General features: G+C 37.4%; 2 protein-coding genes across 2 annotated transcripts; both read left to right on the top strand.

The window, feature by feature from the left end:
• The first annotated feature begins 1,541 nt into the window (after nucleotides 1-1,541).
• On the top strand, nucleotides 1,542-3,858 carry LOC147489293 (uncharacterized protein At4g00950-like). The gene is made up of 2 exons (XM_086570678.1): nucleotides 1,542-2,342; nucleotides 3,440-3,858. The coding sequence occupies exons 1-2, from the start codon at nucleotides 1,734-1,736 to the stop codon at nucleotides 3,521-3,523; spliced, it is 693 nt and encodes a 230-aa protein (XP_086426804.1). The 5' UTR covers nucleotides 1,542-1,733; the 3' UTR covers nucleotides 3,524-3,858.
• Nucleotides 3,859-13,360: 9,502 nt separating this feature from the next.
• On the top strand, nucleotides 13,361-13,816 carry LOC147489292 (uncharacterized). Its single transcript, XM_086574607.1, has one exon. It carries the CDS (start codon nucleotides 13,361-13,363, stop codon nucleotides 13,814-13,816), a length of 456 nt encoding a protein of 151 aa, XP_086430733.1.
• Nucleotides 13,817-15,748: the final 1,932 nt, after the last annotated feature.

Below are 15,748 nucleotides of genomic sequence, written 5' to 3'. Positions count from 1 at the left end.
AGTTATCGTAATTTCCATTCTATTCTAGAAAATGATTAGTTCACCATGAGAATGAGTTTGATTGTTTCACATGCTAGATGTTAGTTGGTAGAGATTACCATGAACAACTAGGGATTAGGAAGAACCAATTGTTATGCGAAAGTAGTTCAATTCGGATTATGACAATTCTTCGTTAGTAAATTAAGTCGAGTTAAAGTGGAATCAATCCCCCTAATTTCCTTATCATAGATTCAATTTAGTATTTCGTAGTTGAATTATCGTATCTCGTTAGTATAATTTGCATCGTAGTATAATTTCGTAAAACTCTCATTAACTTTGGATAGACCGATAGTCGTAGAAAACATTGAATACTAAGGAACTAGAAGTGGAATGAATCTTTTACTCCAACTCTATTTCGATAGAATCGTGAGTAGAAATCTTTGATAAATAACACACTCAAGTCAAGTTTTAGTTTTACTTGCGTTTTAGTTTCATCGCTTATTTGTGAGTAAAACTATTCATTTTACGTTTATCAAGTGCATCATTCTCATCTCCCAATCTCGCAATCTCTTCTTGCATAAGCCGCGTCTCTTCTGAGGCTGAATCAGCAGCTGTCTCCTCTCCTTGATCTCCCCCTTCATCACTTACTATCTTCGCCTCAGACTCCTGCACCACCACCTTTCTCGGTCTGCCTACCCCTATTTCCCTCTGTTGCCATCTTTACGTTGCTTTGATCTCTCGGTCCCCACAGACGGCACCAAATGTTGTGTCTCACTCACTACTACCTCTCTCTTTTTCTCCTCCCCTCTAGGTCTAGCCCTCTCTTGATTATTAAAAAAAGCCTACTCTCTCTCTCTCTCTCTCTCTCTCTCTCTCTTTATACCACTCTCCCCTTTCATCCCAGTCATCCATCTGTCCCTCTATCTCTCCGCCTTCTTTTCTCCACGTGTAGGGTTCCCGTATAGTACCTATGAGTCCGCGGTCTGATCTTGTACACCGCACCTCCACAGCGTATGTTACTTTGAGTTCATCCCACCATTGATCTCCCATACCCCGGATCCTACCACCACACTACTCTTGATTTTACCTAAGACATTTCTACACCTTCAAAGGATAGTATATATTGACTTATTTTTTTTCTTGTTTTTTTCAAGCCAAGGTTCAAACTCACGCAATTTGTTAAAGAAATGAAAGGAAAAACTAAGTCAATGCCACTATAGTGTTTTCAACAATGAACGGTAGTTTTGATTGCAGCTGGGAAGGGGAAATGATGCTTGTAAAGTCTCTGTCTTGGACAATAACAACTAACAAAAATCACATTCCCTATGTTGAATATTATTTTTTATTTCTCTTAAGATTAATTTCAACAACAAAGAAACAGATATTAAGGCCCAAAACAGATTTTGTATAATGCAATAATGCCCATCATTTGGTAAGTAGCATTTGCCAGGAGAATGATTGCTGATATAAGTTGATCAATTTCTTAGAACAATGACATCATTATAGTATTGACCAAGAAGGGTAGTGGGGATATTATAGTAGCATGTTGCAAAATCACAAACGGGACACATCTATAAAAACTAGTCATTCAGAAGACCAAATGAAACAAAGAAAAGGGATATTGAAAAGGCCGGCTTTCCACGTGAACTCATTCGTTTTGGAGCGTTTTTATTCCACATTCAATACCTTCCGTCTATCCCTTTATAAACACGCACCTAAGACTCATATCCACTTTGAGAAAGAGGGACAGAAAGATGGGATTTGAAGCAGTTCCTGAACCAAGTTCTACACCAAAGATATCATACTTTTCACTACCAAGCCAAGAGCCTGAACCACCAGGCATGTTAACACCACCACTTAGACCACCATCCTCAATTCCATTTTTTTGGGAAGAAGCGCCAGGTAAACCTCGAAATACCACCACAAACATCACTACAAACACTACCACTTTTTCCAAGCCAAGTAGTGCAAGGTGCTTAGAGCTTCCCCCAAGACTCTTATCTGAAGTGAAAAGTACAAATATGCCCTCCCCTTCCACTGTTTTAGATGGTCCTTATATTGCACGTTCTGTATCTCATTCTGCTGTTTTTGCTAGAGAACGCTTAGCATCATTTCAGGAACTGGGTTCTATTAGCAAGAGGAGAGAAAGCAAGGAAAAAGGGTATTTTGCTGCTTGGGGGAGAAAAAGTACTAAGAGAAGTACAAGAGTTTGTGAGGATAGTTGTGCAATCTCATCTTGTCCTTCATCCCTTGGTGGTGCTGGTGACTCTGAGGATATTACAAAGGTTAAGATTACAAGATTTAGAAGGACTGGGAGCTTGTTCAACTTGTCGTCTAGTTCAAGGCCTCATAGCCATTTGTGGGTAAGTAAATTTAACAAACAATTTTCATCAGACAAATTTTCTCAATGTTTTAAAATTTATATTGTGATTTGGTATAGGTTTTTTTTTAAGCAAGTTTAATGTGATAAAATTCATGAAACCTGCAATAAGTAGCCATTTTTAGGAGAAGATTTAGAGATTAAATGCTAAGTTTGTTTTTTTAATTGGTAAGCCTATTTTAAATTAGATCAGTAACTCTTTGATGTTGGCGGGGTTCGAGTCCCATACTTCTGGTATCATCATCTACAAATTTTACCAACTTTGTTATTCGGCACCTCCTAAATGCTAAATTTAGAGACCATGTGTATTTATTTCACTTGAATATTTTTTCTTTTTCTTTTTTTACTTGAATACTTTTTCTCTGTTTATGAATTCTGTAACATTGGCTGTCAGTCATGATACATAGTTTAGATTGGGGCAGGTAGGCATAATTTTCAACCAGGTCGTGTATAATAAAGTTGATACTTGATAGGGAGTTCCCTGTCCTTGTTGATGGTATTATCAATAATATGATCTTACCAGTTACCACCACTATCGTCATCATGGCCATCATCCTTTATATGATATATATATCAGTCTATTATTACGACCAATATGGTATTACCATGTTTTTCTATTTTAATCTCAATGTTAGTTGCTGTTCTCAGTTAATATTCATTGGTGTGTTTACTTTGTTCCCTCGTCTTTGTCATAAAACCGTAAGCACAAATACATCAAAAATAAAAAATTGCGTTCAAACAATTCTTCGATTATATTTCAACATTTGTGTTACTATCAGCAAGTGAAAAAAAAGGACGTGTTCGTACTTGTAAAATTGTAATGCAGCCTAATTAAAAAGGTGCACTTGATAGAGTTAAAAATTGCTTTTTAATTTGGATATATTTTGAGAGACGTGTATTCAGCTATTCTACTCTCAAAAGTCTCAAGTCTCAATGAATAATTGATTAATTATTGTAGTTTATTTTGATAGGCATAAGTAAATATATTACTGTGTTAATTTTTTTTTTAAAATACTGTGTTAAGTTGTTAACTAAGTATTAATTTAATAATGTTAATTTTACTGGTAAATTGTAATGCAGGCTAGCATCTACGGAACCTTTAAACAAGTGGTCCCACGGCCGTGGAGGAGCAGAAAAACCAGGAAAGATGGGTTCTCCTTTTGACTACTTGTTTTCTCAGCCATCGATACGTCAGCCATAAGTCAATAATTAATTGCCACGTGGTATTTTAATTCAAGCCGCCCTGTGAAATAATTTTGTAAAGAAAAATTGACGGCAAAGAAACAAAAAAGACGTCTGAATGTGTTGTTCTTGGAATCTTGGTGTAGACTGTTTCGTTGGCACTTATGGTGTGACGCTTACTCTAGAAAAAATGTTCCCTATATCATTTCTTTATTTTTTCGGTCCATATTGTACACAAATGTCGTCCTTGGATTCCAAATCCACACTTCAACACTTTCAGCTACTATGTGGATAACATACGATCATACTTTCCTTTAGCACTTGGATTTTTTTGGAATGAGACTGAGCTACAAAATATTTTGATCTCTAATGCACATAATACTTCTTTTGGTTTTACCTCTGCGGTTCGGCTGCAGAAGATCATTTGTTTCAATTTTGTTAAGGACAAGCTAAGTGTGAAACATAGATTGACTGCCATTACAAACCTTAGGTGCTATTATGTTGAGATTATAATCTCATGTTGGGTGTCTAAACTCTAAAGCCTTGCAAAATAGATTATGTTACTCCACATCACCTGTTTAAAATTGTCAACATCTTAGACGCAAAATACGTGTATGAGGCATGTTGAAAATATAATCTCATATCCGGTATCTAAAGTCTTGCCATCAAATATATAGATCATGGAGTCTCTCCACTTTATTAATTAGTTTTAAGTTAGATGCCTAATTTGCCCATCATCATAAATTATGAAGCCTAAAATTTGTGCTATCATTAGGCAACGTCTTTGCTCGAACTAGACATGTCTCACAAAATTTAGAAGTAGTTTTAGAGTTTGCACTAGATTTTTTTGGAAGATAGATGAGCAAAATAGACTAGGGAAAAAGAGTTTGTGCAAAAATTGTTTTGAGATGTCGGTCGAAGGACGTCGCCATGTGGTAGGCTGATAGCCCATGGTCATACATTTTTGTTACAATTAAAAGTAATTTTTGTCCTTCCCACTAAATTAAGTGAAGTTGTTGTCATTGCCAATTATATTGGTTTTAGACAGGTCTAAATCATCAATAAAGTTGTAGCATAGTCTGCTTAAGCAATGCTCCACTAGCGCCAATGTGGTTTTATGGCATATATTCTTAGTACTTCAAAAGAAAATTAAATAACATATATATAGAGAGAGACCCGATCTTACAAGTTTCTTTGTTCAATAACCGATCAAGAGAGAGAGACCCGATCTTAAAAGTTTCTTTGTTCAATAACCAATCAATGATTCCTTACATACGGCGCCAAATATGTTTCGATAAGATTTGTCAAAAAACACCAGTTGGGTCGGAAGTGATATTTTCGGAAGAGATTGCGAAGGAGATGGTTGTTGGTGAGAGTTAAGAGTGGACCTCGGTTTGAAGTTGCCTACATACCCAAATGTTATATTGTTTTGGGATCAAGTCTCGATGCGTAATTTTGGAGAGTGATGAAGGTTGGATTTTATAGATAGGATCGGTGATCAGTTGCTTCCTCGTTCTTCAATATTCCAGTCGTGGGGTGAAGTTGGAGAACTTGCTGGAGAACCATCACACGATATGAAGTTGATAGAAGTTTTGCGAACGAACTTGAAAGTGGACAAAGTTGTGGAAGTTGTTTGAATTGGTTAAAAAAATCAAAAATCGGAATATATCGAAAATTCCTCGTCCAATGAATATCGACATATATCGTTTATATCGGTGAATATCAAATATATAGAAAAGTTGTGTTGTTGTAAACGTATATATCGAATATATCTGAGCATGGACTTTTTATCGGGCTTATATGAGCATTAAAAAATATTAAATTTTCTGCTTTTCGGATTTTAGGTAAGTATATATAGGTTGGTATTTTCGGCCTTGGTCAGTGGGCTCACGAGCATGGACTGGGTTTTATTGTATTGAATTTGGCTTTTATTGGGCCACATTTTGTATTGAATTTGGCTTTTATTGGCCACATTTAAAATAATTTAAAATAAAACATAAGTAAAACATCACCTAGAAAATGAATTCAACTCTAATTTTTTGTGGATATTACCTACATACTATAAAGATCATCTCCACAAAATTTGAGTTCATTTAGAAATGAAGCTCTTATAATTCCCATGTATAACTCAAGGGTGAGTTCTTTCAAAGGAAAATAACATGGGAACCTAGTTTCTAAACACGCAGGTTGTTTTCTCCAATTTTCAACTCGAAGACGCATTGTTTCAAAGAATGGGAGAATGATGTAGGATAAAATACCTATGTTCTAGATGATTCTAGAATACTATTATTAGGAGTTAAGTTATTTATTAATTTGTGTCGAATTAGAATTAGTATTAGTTTCTATTTTGCATTGCTTAGAGTCTAAGAAACCATATCTATAAATATGGTTTCTCTAGTATTTTGTAAGTCAACCCATTATGATTTGATTATTATTCAAGAAGTCTCATAATTATTAAGTTATCTTTGTTATTATCTATTTTTCTACTCATAATCCTCATCTTCTTCTTGCTAGCTTAATTATTGTTCTTGTTCATCTAAATCTCTTACCTTTCTTCTTCACTTCTCTACTAATCGAGATTTTCATATCTCTTTCTTCTAAAATCTCTACTTGTTCTACATTAATTTTGGAGAAACAAATCAATAAGCAACAAAGTAATTTGTCTCCTGTAACTAAAAGTAGTAACCAGATATCACGATTAAACAAAGTTAATGCACTCTTAATCTTTTTTCGATAAATTTGTTAAGGTGTACGTTCTATGTAAGTGTAACTAGAACTAGTTGATGTTTGTTTTATAGTGGTTAGTGAAAGGAATGATTATTGATGAGTGAAAACAAAGAACTTTTTAACTTTTCTTATTCATCTTTTTCTTCTATTTCTAATGAGTATGGAAAGATTAGTGTTTAAAGAGAGGAAAGTATTGAAAATATTAAATTTGTAGGATTAAAACATGAAATAATGAAGAGGAAAGGGGATGGCTTTATCACCAAGTTATACTCATTGATGACTTCAATGAGTGCAACTAGTGTTCTTGATATTGAATGAAAAGAAATGTAGAGACAAGTGATTGGAATGAAAAGATTGAAAACAACAAGTATTGAAAACAAGGATTTGAAACTAGTATTGAAATGAAATGAAAACAAGAAAACAAGATAGATTGAAATAAGAAAAATAACAATATAAGAAAATAAAATGCAATAATGTAAATCTACCTAAGAAAACATGATAAAATTGATCTCAATTTTTGGGTTGTTGTCAAACCAAAAATTGGATAATGTTTTCTCTCCCTACTTTTTGCTTTTATATTCCTACTTTTACAATGACTGGTTTGCCCTCTCCCTCTACAATCAAGACACCTCACTCTTTTGCTTTTTACTTTTCATTTTTCCTTTTTCCTTTTTGTTTTTGTTTTTGTTTTTCCTCTTTCTTCTTGAGCAAGCTAGGTTTTGAACAAGTTTTCTTTTGTGACAATACCATTGATATACCGTAAAAACACAATACTAGATTTCTCTAACCTATTCTTACGTTATCAATTATTTATTTCCTACTATCACATATATATTAATGCAATATATAGAGTATGGAATCGTTCCACTCTTAACTCTTTAGACTTAAACAAATTCAACTAATCAAACACAAGAAAACAGTAGTGAAAACAATATTTATGGATGCGAATTTATACTACGAAACTAAATATATGAATTTAACTTATACTAATTTAATTAAAGCAATTGAATATGACTTGAATAAAATATGGAGAAGAATAGAGAGAGATTGAAATACACTTTTTAATTTCTTAACATGTTAGCATAGATTTATATAGAAAACCCTAGTCTAGATATTCTCACACAAGGTTAAAATATAAAGACTAGACCTTTAATTATCTCTAATTACTTTATAATATCTCTAGTCATAAACTAATTAGCATGAGAGAAAGCTTGTTCCCATTCTCATGGCAAACTCACTATTATCTAGTTTAGGTTAAACTCTTCTTATCTCTAAGTCAAGAAAAATCTAAACTTGAAACCCTAAACAACAAATCTATACTAACAAATCAAGTCCTCTCAAAGCTTCATTCAAACTCCCTTTAATGGGAGTTTAGCTTTGATTCATGGGACTATCATAAATAAAAGAATGAGAAGAAGACATAATAGAAAGAGAAGCAATTTAATTGAATAATAATAATAACTTGAAGGTATTTTAATGGAGGTTTTATAGAGGTTATAATTATAAATCCTAATTACTTAAACTATATTAAACTAAAGAAAAGGGTTCTTATCTCTAAGTAAAAAAAACCTAAACTTGAAACCCTAAACAACAAATCTATACTAACAAATCAAGTCCTCTCAAATCTTCATTCAAACTCCCTTTAATGGGAGTTTAGCTTTGATTCATGGGACTATCATAAATAAAAGAATGAGAAGAAGACATAATAGAAAGAGAAACAATTTAATTGAATAATAATAATAACTTGAAGGTATTTTAATGGAGGTTTTATAGAGGTTATAATTATAAACCCTAATTACTTAAACTATATTAAACTAAAGAAAAGGGAGAGAGAGAGAGAACCCTAATTTACAACTAAACTTAAAGATAGGAGTAGCCAAGTTTTGCTAAGCCTTAACCCTCTTTATATAGGAAAGGGTTAGGTTTATAATTTCATGCATGAGCTTTGGAGCTGTGTTTTGGGCCACTAAATCAAGCCCAAAACCTAATTACTTACGTTTAAAAAAGGTTTCTCTGCGGGAATTTACTGGAATACCTATTTTGTCCACTTTTACTATTCTGATTGGGTCAAGGCTTAGACTATTAGAAATCTCTTTCCGATCTGGTCGTTTTGACATATAATAGGCCCAATTTTAAGGTCTGAGTCCAAAGATACAGCATGCGGAAGTTTTGTTGACTTTTCTACTCTTTTTCTACCCGCGTTGACTTTGCCTTTTTAACTTTTACTAGACTTTAAAAAGGTTTTTTTTCCTTGAAACTTGGGATTTAATCATATAATTTCTCTAACAAGCAATTTAACTCCTTTCTCTTGCAAAAATGACGTATTTCTTCACATAATTGATTCTAAGACCTGAAATACACAAAAACACAAAAACATTACAAACTCTTATTTATTATAAACATAATTGGCCTAAATATAATACTATTAAGGGGTTGAAACTACAGTTTTGGGCTCTTATCAACCATCCATCTCCAGTCTTCTGAGTTAAGGACATGACTTTCAGTCTTCTAGATTTGAGTTCTTGACCTTTGACTTTGACTTTTTCAACACTTTTTCATAGCAGCTTGAGTCCTTATAAGAAGCGTTAATAAAGCTCCCTTTGGTGCTAAAATGCATATTTTATGATAAGTGGTATGAAATGGCCTGTAACCTACAAAATGCAGTAAAAGATATGAGTTGTCTGTTTATTATGCGTAAGAAAGGTTGTAATGCAGTAATGTAAAGGTAATAAACACACATTTGGAAGTTGATCACTAGTCAATGAATTAAAACAACTTTTACACACACAAAAAAAACATGAATTAAATGAATGGCCGTAACTAGAACTGGTCAATGAGTTTGTGGAGAGATCTCCCCACGGAGATGGCCGGTACAACCAAAGCCCAAAGCCAGAAAATAGAAGCCTAGCCTAGAATGCCAATAAGACTTACAATAAATTCTTGCGGATTTAAAAGGTGGGTTTTGAAGAGTAAAGGTCGACTAGTCGAGGTAATTTCTTAGAACCCTTGTTTGCCATCGTTCTCTCCTCAAGCATGAGAAGGTCAAGCCAGCCCCCAGATCTCAATAAGCATATATCTTTTCTCCACCAAGCGAAAAAAAAAAAAATCTTTATGTATTTATAACTATATATGTATATCTCCTTTTTGTGTTTATGGATTCTAATTTCATTTTCTTCTATTGTTTGCTTCAGGTATATTGTAGAATCTAAACTTTGATTCAAACCCACAAAATCGAATAATACGTGTAGAAGACAAACTTGAACTAAATAAACTTTATTATATCAATTTAACAACTTATATTAAACTTGATAAACAAAAGAACTTACTCTTTCATACCGGTGCATCTATTTTCAACAATGCATATTTTTTATTATTCTCACACTTCTTCTTAAGCTAATGTACATGTCTAGGCACTCACACAGATATATAGTTTCTTCAATTACTAATTCCTACTAAGCTATTAATTAGAAACTTCTAATACCAACCCAATTCTAATCTTATTTGTATTGCCAATATCAACTTGGTTCCTAATAGAAACTCATACTTGTTAATCACATCACTTTCTAATTAATTAACCTGCAACTCTAATTTAACTAAAATACCTAGATCTAAAATTACTAATTCCAACATTCATGGACAAACAAATTCAGAATAAGTTTCCAATCTATAATGCAATCATATACACCAAACCTTATCGTTATCGTTTTATCATTACTATAATTCTTAGATATGGCGTTTTATGATAAGAGTTTCGTTCTTGAATTTAAACTATTTGACGAATTAATTGATGTTCAAAACACTAATAAGGTTTGGCTTGCCTAAAAAACTCATTTCTTCAAGTAGTTACCAGTGTTTCCTAGGTAACAACTCCCACACCAACTGATAATTGATGTAATACTATAATAGGACTAATAGGCTGTGGTCTTAGAGTGCCCGAGTTTGTTATGTTAAACAATAACAAAAGTTTAAAAATACGGCAAGAAAAAGTTCAAATATATGACAGTGTCATCACCTAGAAACGAAGATATCATTCGTTCTAATCTATTATTAATATGCCAAGAAAATACATAATTGTCGTGTTTAATTTATTAAACTTAAAACAAAAACTGAGTTTGATACTGTAAGGGACATCCCATCAGTCACGCAATGTGCACACACAATGACTCCCTCAATATAACGCGACCCCCAGATATACGAACGCCCATCGCACTCGCTATATCAGAACACTCGCATACTCAACAGCTCAATGACTCGTCACTCGACTTCATCTCGTGACATCATCACCTACTACTGTTATTATTACCAACTTATCCTTCAGTCCCTTTCCCGCCATAATACATGCACCATTACAACCATCCACCATCATTACAGAGAACACCATTATTACACCTTATACCAACTCAGATAGACCTACAACTGCTACCCATGTGCCTCTCACATCAGTACTCATCAGTACCACACATCCGATGTTCACTCTCAATAACTATACTTGATTCCAGTCTCACTAACACAATGCTGGATATGTAGGCATCTTCTTACTCATGAAGAGCAGCCATTAACACCAAATAGAACTATCCCCTCTTTATTCCCTCATCTTAAGAGCTAAAAACTAAGTCCTAATTCTTAATGTAAATTCAGACATTTACAGATACCGTTCGGTTTTCTCGTGGGATAATGTCTAATTTGTGAATAACATTTTAAAGAGTCGTGGAAAAACAGTTGATGTAATAGTGCTTTCTAGGAAAAAAATATTAATTTTGACAGGAGAATAATGTACTAAACATACGTGTAGACGCGTAGTGAGGTACTGAGGTATATATTTGTACCAACACAAGTCCACTACCTTTTCATCTGAAAATTGTATATATAATTGTAATGATTACAAAAATTGTTTTCTTTAATGGAAATATTTGCTAATGATTACTGAAATTCTTTTCCTTTATTGAAAATTTATCATTAGTATTTCTATTGATAATGGAAATTCTTTCCTTTCTCTGACAAATATTGTCATTGTATTTGTCAAGAAAATGATAACATTGAGCAAATATTGACACTAAAATGTTTCACTAGTTTCCTATATATATACAGTTCAATGTTCATTCTATTTCTCTATGCAGTCGATTTTCCTTTCCCCTCCCCGTCCTTTTTAACTGTTATTTTATTTCGTTTTTCTATTTTTATGTAATAATGGATAGACCTATATGCATTCCTTTTATTTCTCCAACATGTCCCATCATGTAGTAGCTTGGGAGCATAATCGTGAAGTTTAATTTTCCATGAAATAAGTTAAGTATTATTGTCAGTCAGCACTCGGGCTTAATGTAGTGGTCCATTATATAACACGGGATTTGGTCAAAGATGAAAGGGGGATGCAATGTAACAGGGAAGGCTAGGATGTATGGGATCATGTCCGTGAAACCCTAGATAGCGGACGTGGCACTGGTACGACTATAAGACGGGCCGAAGGATGGAGGGAAGAATGGACGGTCTGGATTGGGGTGTCTCAATAGAGGAGTGAAGACCAAGTCAGCGGGACAAGGAAGGGAAAGCAGCTTAATACGCTACCCTGGGGAGCAGGATAACAGAGCCACGGAACCCTAGATGGCAGACATGGCCTAGGTACGGCAAACAGGAGAGCCGTCAGATGGGGACATAGATGGATGGTCCAGAAAGGAAGGGGAGGAGTATAAAAAGAAGAGGATGAAGATAGAAAAAGGAGGCGAGATTGGAGAGAAAAGAGGGAGGAAAACAGGGAGGGAGAGAAAAAGAAAGTGAGAAGAAGAGAACCGTAGCAGGCTTGAGATTTTAGTTTCATACATTTGGCGCCGTCTGTGGGGACCACGAACAAAAGCAAAGTAGAAATGGCACCTAAGAAATGGGTAGGCAGACCGACGAGAGTGGCGGTGCAGGAACCGGCACTAGAGGCGATGATTGATGAAGAAGGAGACATGAGAGAGGAGCCAGAAATAGAAGAGACGTGACTCATGAGAGAAGAGATCGGGATGTTAAGAGAGGAGAATGATGGGTTGAGAAGAGAAAGGGAAAGAGAAGAGGTAGGCGTAGGCAGAGAGGCAAGTGATAGCTCTGAAGAGAGAGGAGGATGGGCCGAACCTCATTGAAAACCCAGTGACCGGCTTGACAATCGAACAGGTGCAAGAGATGATAGACAAGGATAGGGAAGCGAACCAATAGAAAGCGAAGAGTCGTGAAGGAGCAGCTAGTCAGGTGGTGGCTGGGCTAAACCGCAACCCTTTAGCGGACGTCATCTGGGCTTTGGAGGTTCCAAAGCGCTTTAATCAGCCTAGATTCGAGAGGTACGACGGTAAAGGAGACCCCGCGGATCACATCCATCATTTCTGGCAGCAGATGCCGCTATGGCAAGAGTCGCAGTATGATGGGCTGAGATGCATGATGTTCCCGACCAATTTAAAAGGAGGGGCGTCAGACTGGTATTATCGGTTACCAGCAGGGAGCATAAAGAATTTCCAAGAGTTGGAACAAGCATTTGTAGATCATTTCATACACCAGAAGAAACGTGTGGTGGACATTACGGCCTTGTTCAATGTGAGACAAAAGTCAGTGGACTCAGTGAGGGAGTATCTATGTCGGTTCAAGGCTGAGAGGTTGAAGGTCGAGAATCTGGACGAGAGAACCGCGGTGATCGCGTTTTAGCGATGGCTGTGGCCTGGAACGGGAGTGCACCAGTCGGTCGCAAAGAACGAGATTGCAACCTTGCATGAGCTATATCCACGGGTAGAGAAATACATCAGGTATGAGGACACTTTACAAAAGGAGTCTAAGAGGTCAGGGAAAGTTGTTTTATCGTTGGAGAAAGATAGGGAACACCGAAAGGAAGGGACGTCTGAAAGGGAACGTGGCGGGTACCGCGGCCACCACCCGAGGGCGGAAAGAGTCCGGGAAGGGGTTCGAAGGGAGAATAGAGAAAGGAAACCATACCAATAGATAGAGGTGACATCGCTGAATAGACCGTTAAGAGAAATACTGTCGTTGATTAAAAACCTGCAGGGGTACGAAGGGTTGTGGAACACACCAATAGAGCTACCAGATAAACCTTTTTGGGCATACCACCAGATGCGAAACCATGAGACTGATGACTGTTACGCGCTAAAGTGGATGGTTCAGAGATTGGTGGAAAGGGGTAAGATGAGAGAGTTTGTGAGGGGTGCGCAGAATGAGGAGCGTTTGCTACGACAGGATCAGATATTGGGAACTCTTCATGTGATTTTCAGTGGGGAGGTGCTGAGTCATAATGCCCATAAGGATAGGGTGAGGAAGACCGCAAGCATCCAACAGATCCATGACGGGACTGATATACCACGACAAAGGGTAGGGTCAGCAGAGGACAAAGACAGGATCGTTTTCAGCAAGGTGGATTTGCAGGCAGTAGACTCTCCCCATGAGGATGCGTTGGTCATCACGGTGGCAATGGGCAATTACATGGTGAAGAGAGTGTTAATCGATTGTGGCAGCGTAGTGGATTTGTTGTTCAAAGGAGCTTTGGAAGAAATGGGAATGGATCCTATGTAGTTGAGGCCTCCGCGAACTAATTTATACGGATTCAATGGAAGTATGGCAGAGCCTATGGGAGAACTCTTGTTGTCGGTAACCACCGGTCCGGTGACAGTATTTGCACAGTTCATGGTGGTAGATTTTGCGTCACAGTATAACGCGATCTTAGGGAGGCGATGGATTCATGAGATGAAGGCCGTCCCATCCACGTATTATCAAGTGATACGGTTCCCTACTCCGACGGGCACATATGAAGTCCGCAGAGATCAGGTGATGGCCAAGAACAGTCATAGGGGTACAATGAAACGATTGGTCCACGAAACAGAAGAAGAAAGTTCCCACCTTAGGAAGAGGCAAGCATAGCAATTACAGTGTGCGCCTGTGGAGAGAAAGTTGGAACCAGCGGAGGGTCCGAAGACGCTAGATGAAATTGAAGTTGCGAATATTGGGGACGGGGAGGAAGAAAGGTTCACATCGGTAGGATCCAGTCTGCCAGAGGAGTGGAAGAGTACATTGAAACAATTTTTGTCAGAAAATAGAGATGTGTTTGCATGGACCATCGAGTATGTAACGGGATTAGACCCAGAGTTCGCATGTCATAGGTTACACATGAAGGAAGATGCCAAGCCAGTGAGGCAGAGGATGTAGAGCATTAGACCAAAGTACGCGGAGGACATTCGCAAAGAGGTGGCGCGGTTGAAGGGAGCTGGAATAATACGGGAAATGGAATTCACCGAGTGGCTATCCAATGTGGTCGCGGTACCGAAAAAGAATGGCAAAGTTCGTATGTGCGTTGATTTCACGGATATGAATACAGAGTGTCCGAAGGACAGTTATCCCATGCCGCGAGTAGATGAGTTGGTGGATAGGACGCTTCTATGGGGTATAACCAAGTCACGATGTATGGGCCGGATTAGGAGAAAACAACATTTGTGGTAGAAGGCGGCACATACTGCTATACAAGGATGCCATTTGGGCTGAAGAATGTTGGAGCCACTTTCCAAAGATTGGGAGAGAAAATGTTTGAAAGCAAGATTCGGAAGGGGATTGAGATATACATAGATGACATGGTGGAAAAAAACATGTCCGAGGAAGAGCATTTAGAGGCTTACGGGAGACATTCGGGATATTGCGGAAGTACAATTTGAAGTTTAATCCAGAAAAATGCACCTTCGGAGTGACCACGGGAAAGTTCTTGGGCTACATCGTGACTCATCGGGAATAGAGGCCAATCCGGAGCAGATAAGAGCCTTGATAGAGATGCCTTCACCGCAGAATGTTAAGGAGGTACATCGGCTAGCTGGAAGGGTGGCGGCGTTGAACAGGTTCATTTCCAAATCATCTGATAAATGTAGGCCGCTGTATCGATTGTTGAGAAGTACCCCAGATTTTTCTTGGACAGCGGAATGCGAGAAGGCATTTCAAGAGTTGAAGGGGTATTTGGGCAAGTCTCCTTTATTGTCTCGACCAGAAGAGGGGGAGAAGTTGTACTTGTATTTGGGGGCCACCGAGTATGCAGTAAGTTAAGTACTGGTCCGTCTAGTAGAAAGAGTGGAGAAACCGGTGTATTTCCAAAGCAAAACATTACTGGACGCAGAGACGCGGTATAGTAGAATCGAGAGGTATGCCCTGGCGTTAATCTTCTCGGCTCTGAAACTGAAGCCCTACTTCGAGTCGCACTCCGTGGTGGTGGTGACGAACCTGCCTCTCAAACAAGCATTAAGGACAGAAAAGTCAGAGAGAATGTTGAAATGGGCAGTGATGCTTAGCGCATATGAGATACAATATCAGGTAAGGACCGCGGAGAAGGTGCAGGCGGTGGCGGAGTTTCTGGCTGAGTTCCCCGCTGAGGATCCCACTTGGGGAGAAGAGATGATTATGGAACCGGAGAGGAAGGGGGAGCCCGACTTACTGGACCCTTGGGACAAGAGGAATGGATGGAGGGTATTC

The sequence above is a fragment of the Coptis chinensis genome, chromosome 7 (assembly GCF_015680905.1).
Source record: "Coptis chinensis isolate HL-2020 chromosome 7, ASM1568090v1, whole genome shotgun sequence".
In the NCBI taxonomy this organism is placed as follows: domain Eukaryota; kingdom Viridiplantae; phylum Streptophyta; class Magnoliopsida; order Ranunculales; family Ranunculaceae; genus Coptis; species Coptis chinensis.
The sequence above is the reverse complement of the archived record's forward strand: the minus strand, read 5'-3'. Positions and strand labels throughout refer to the sequence as shown.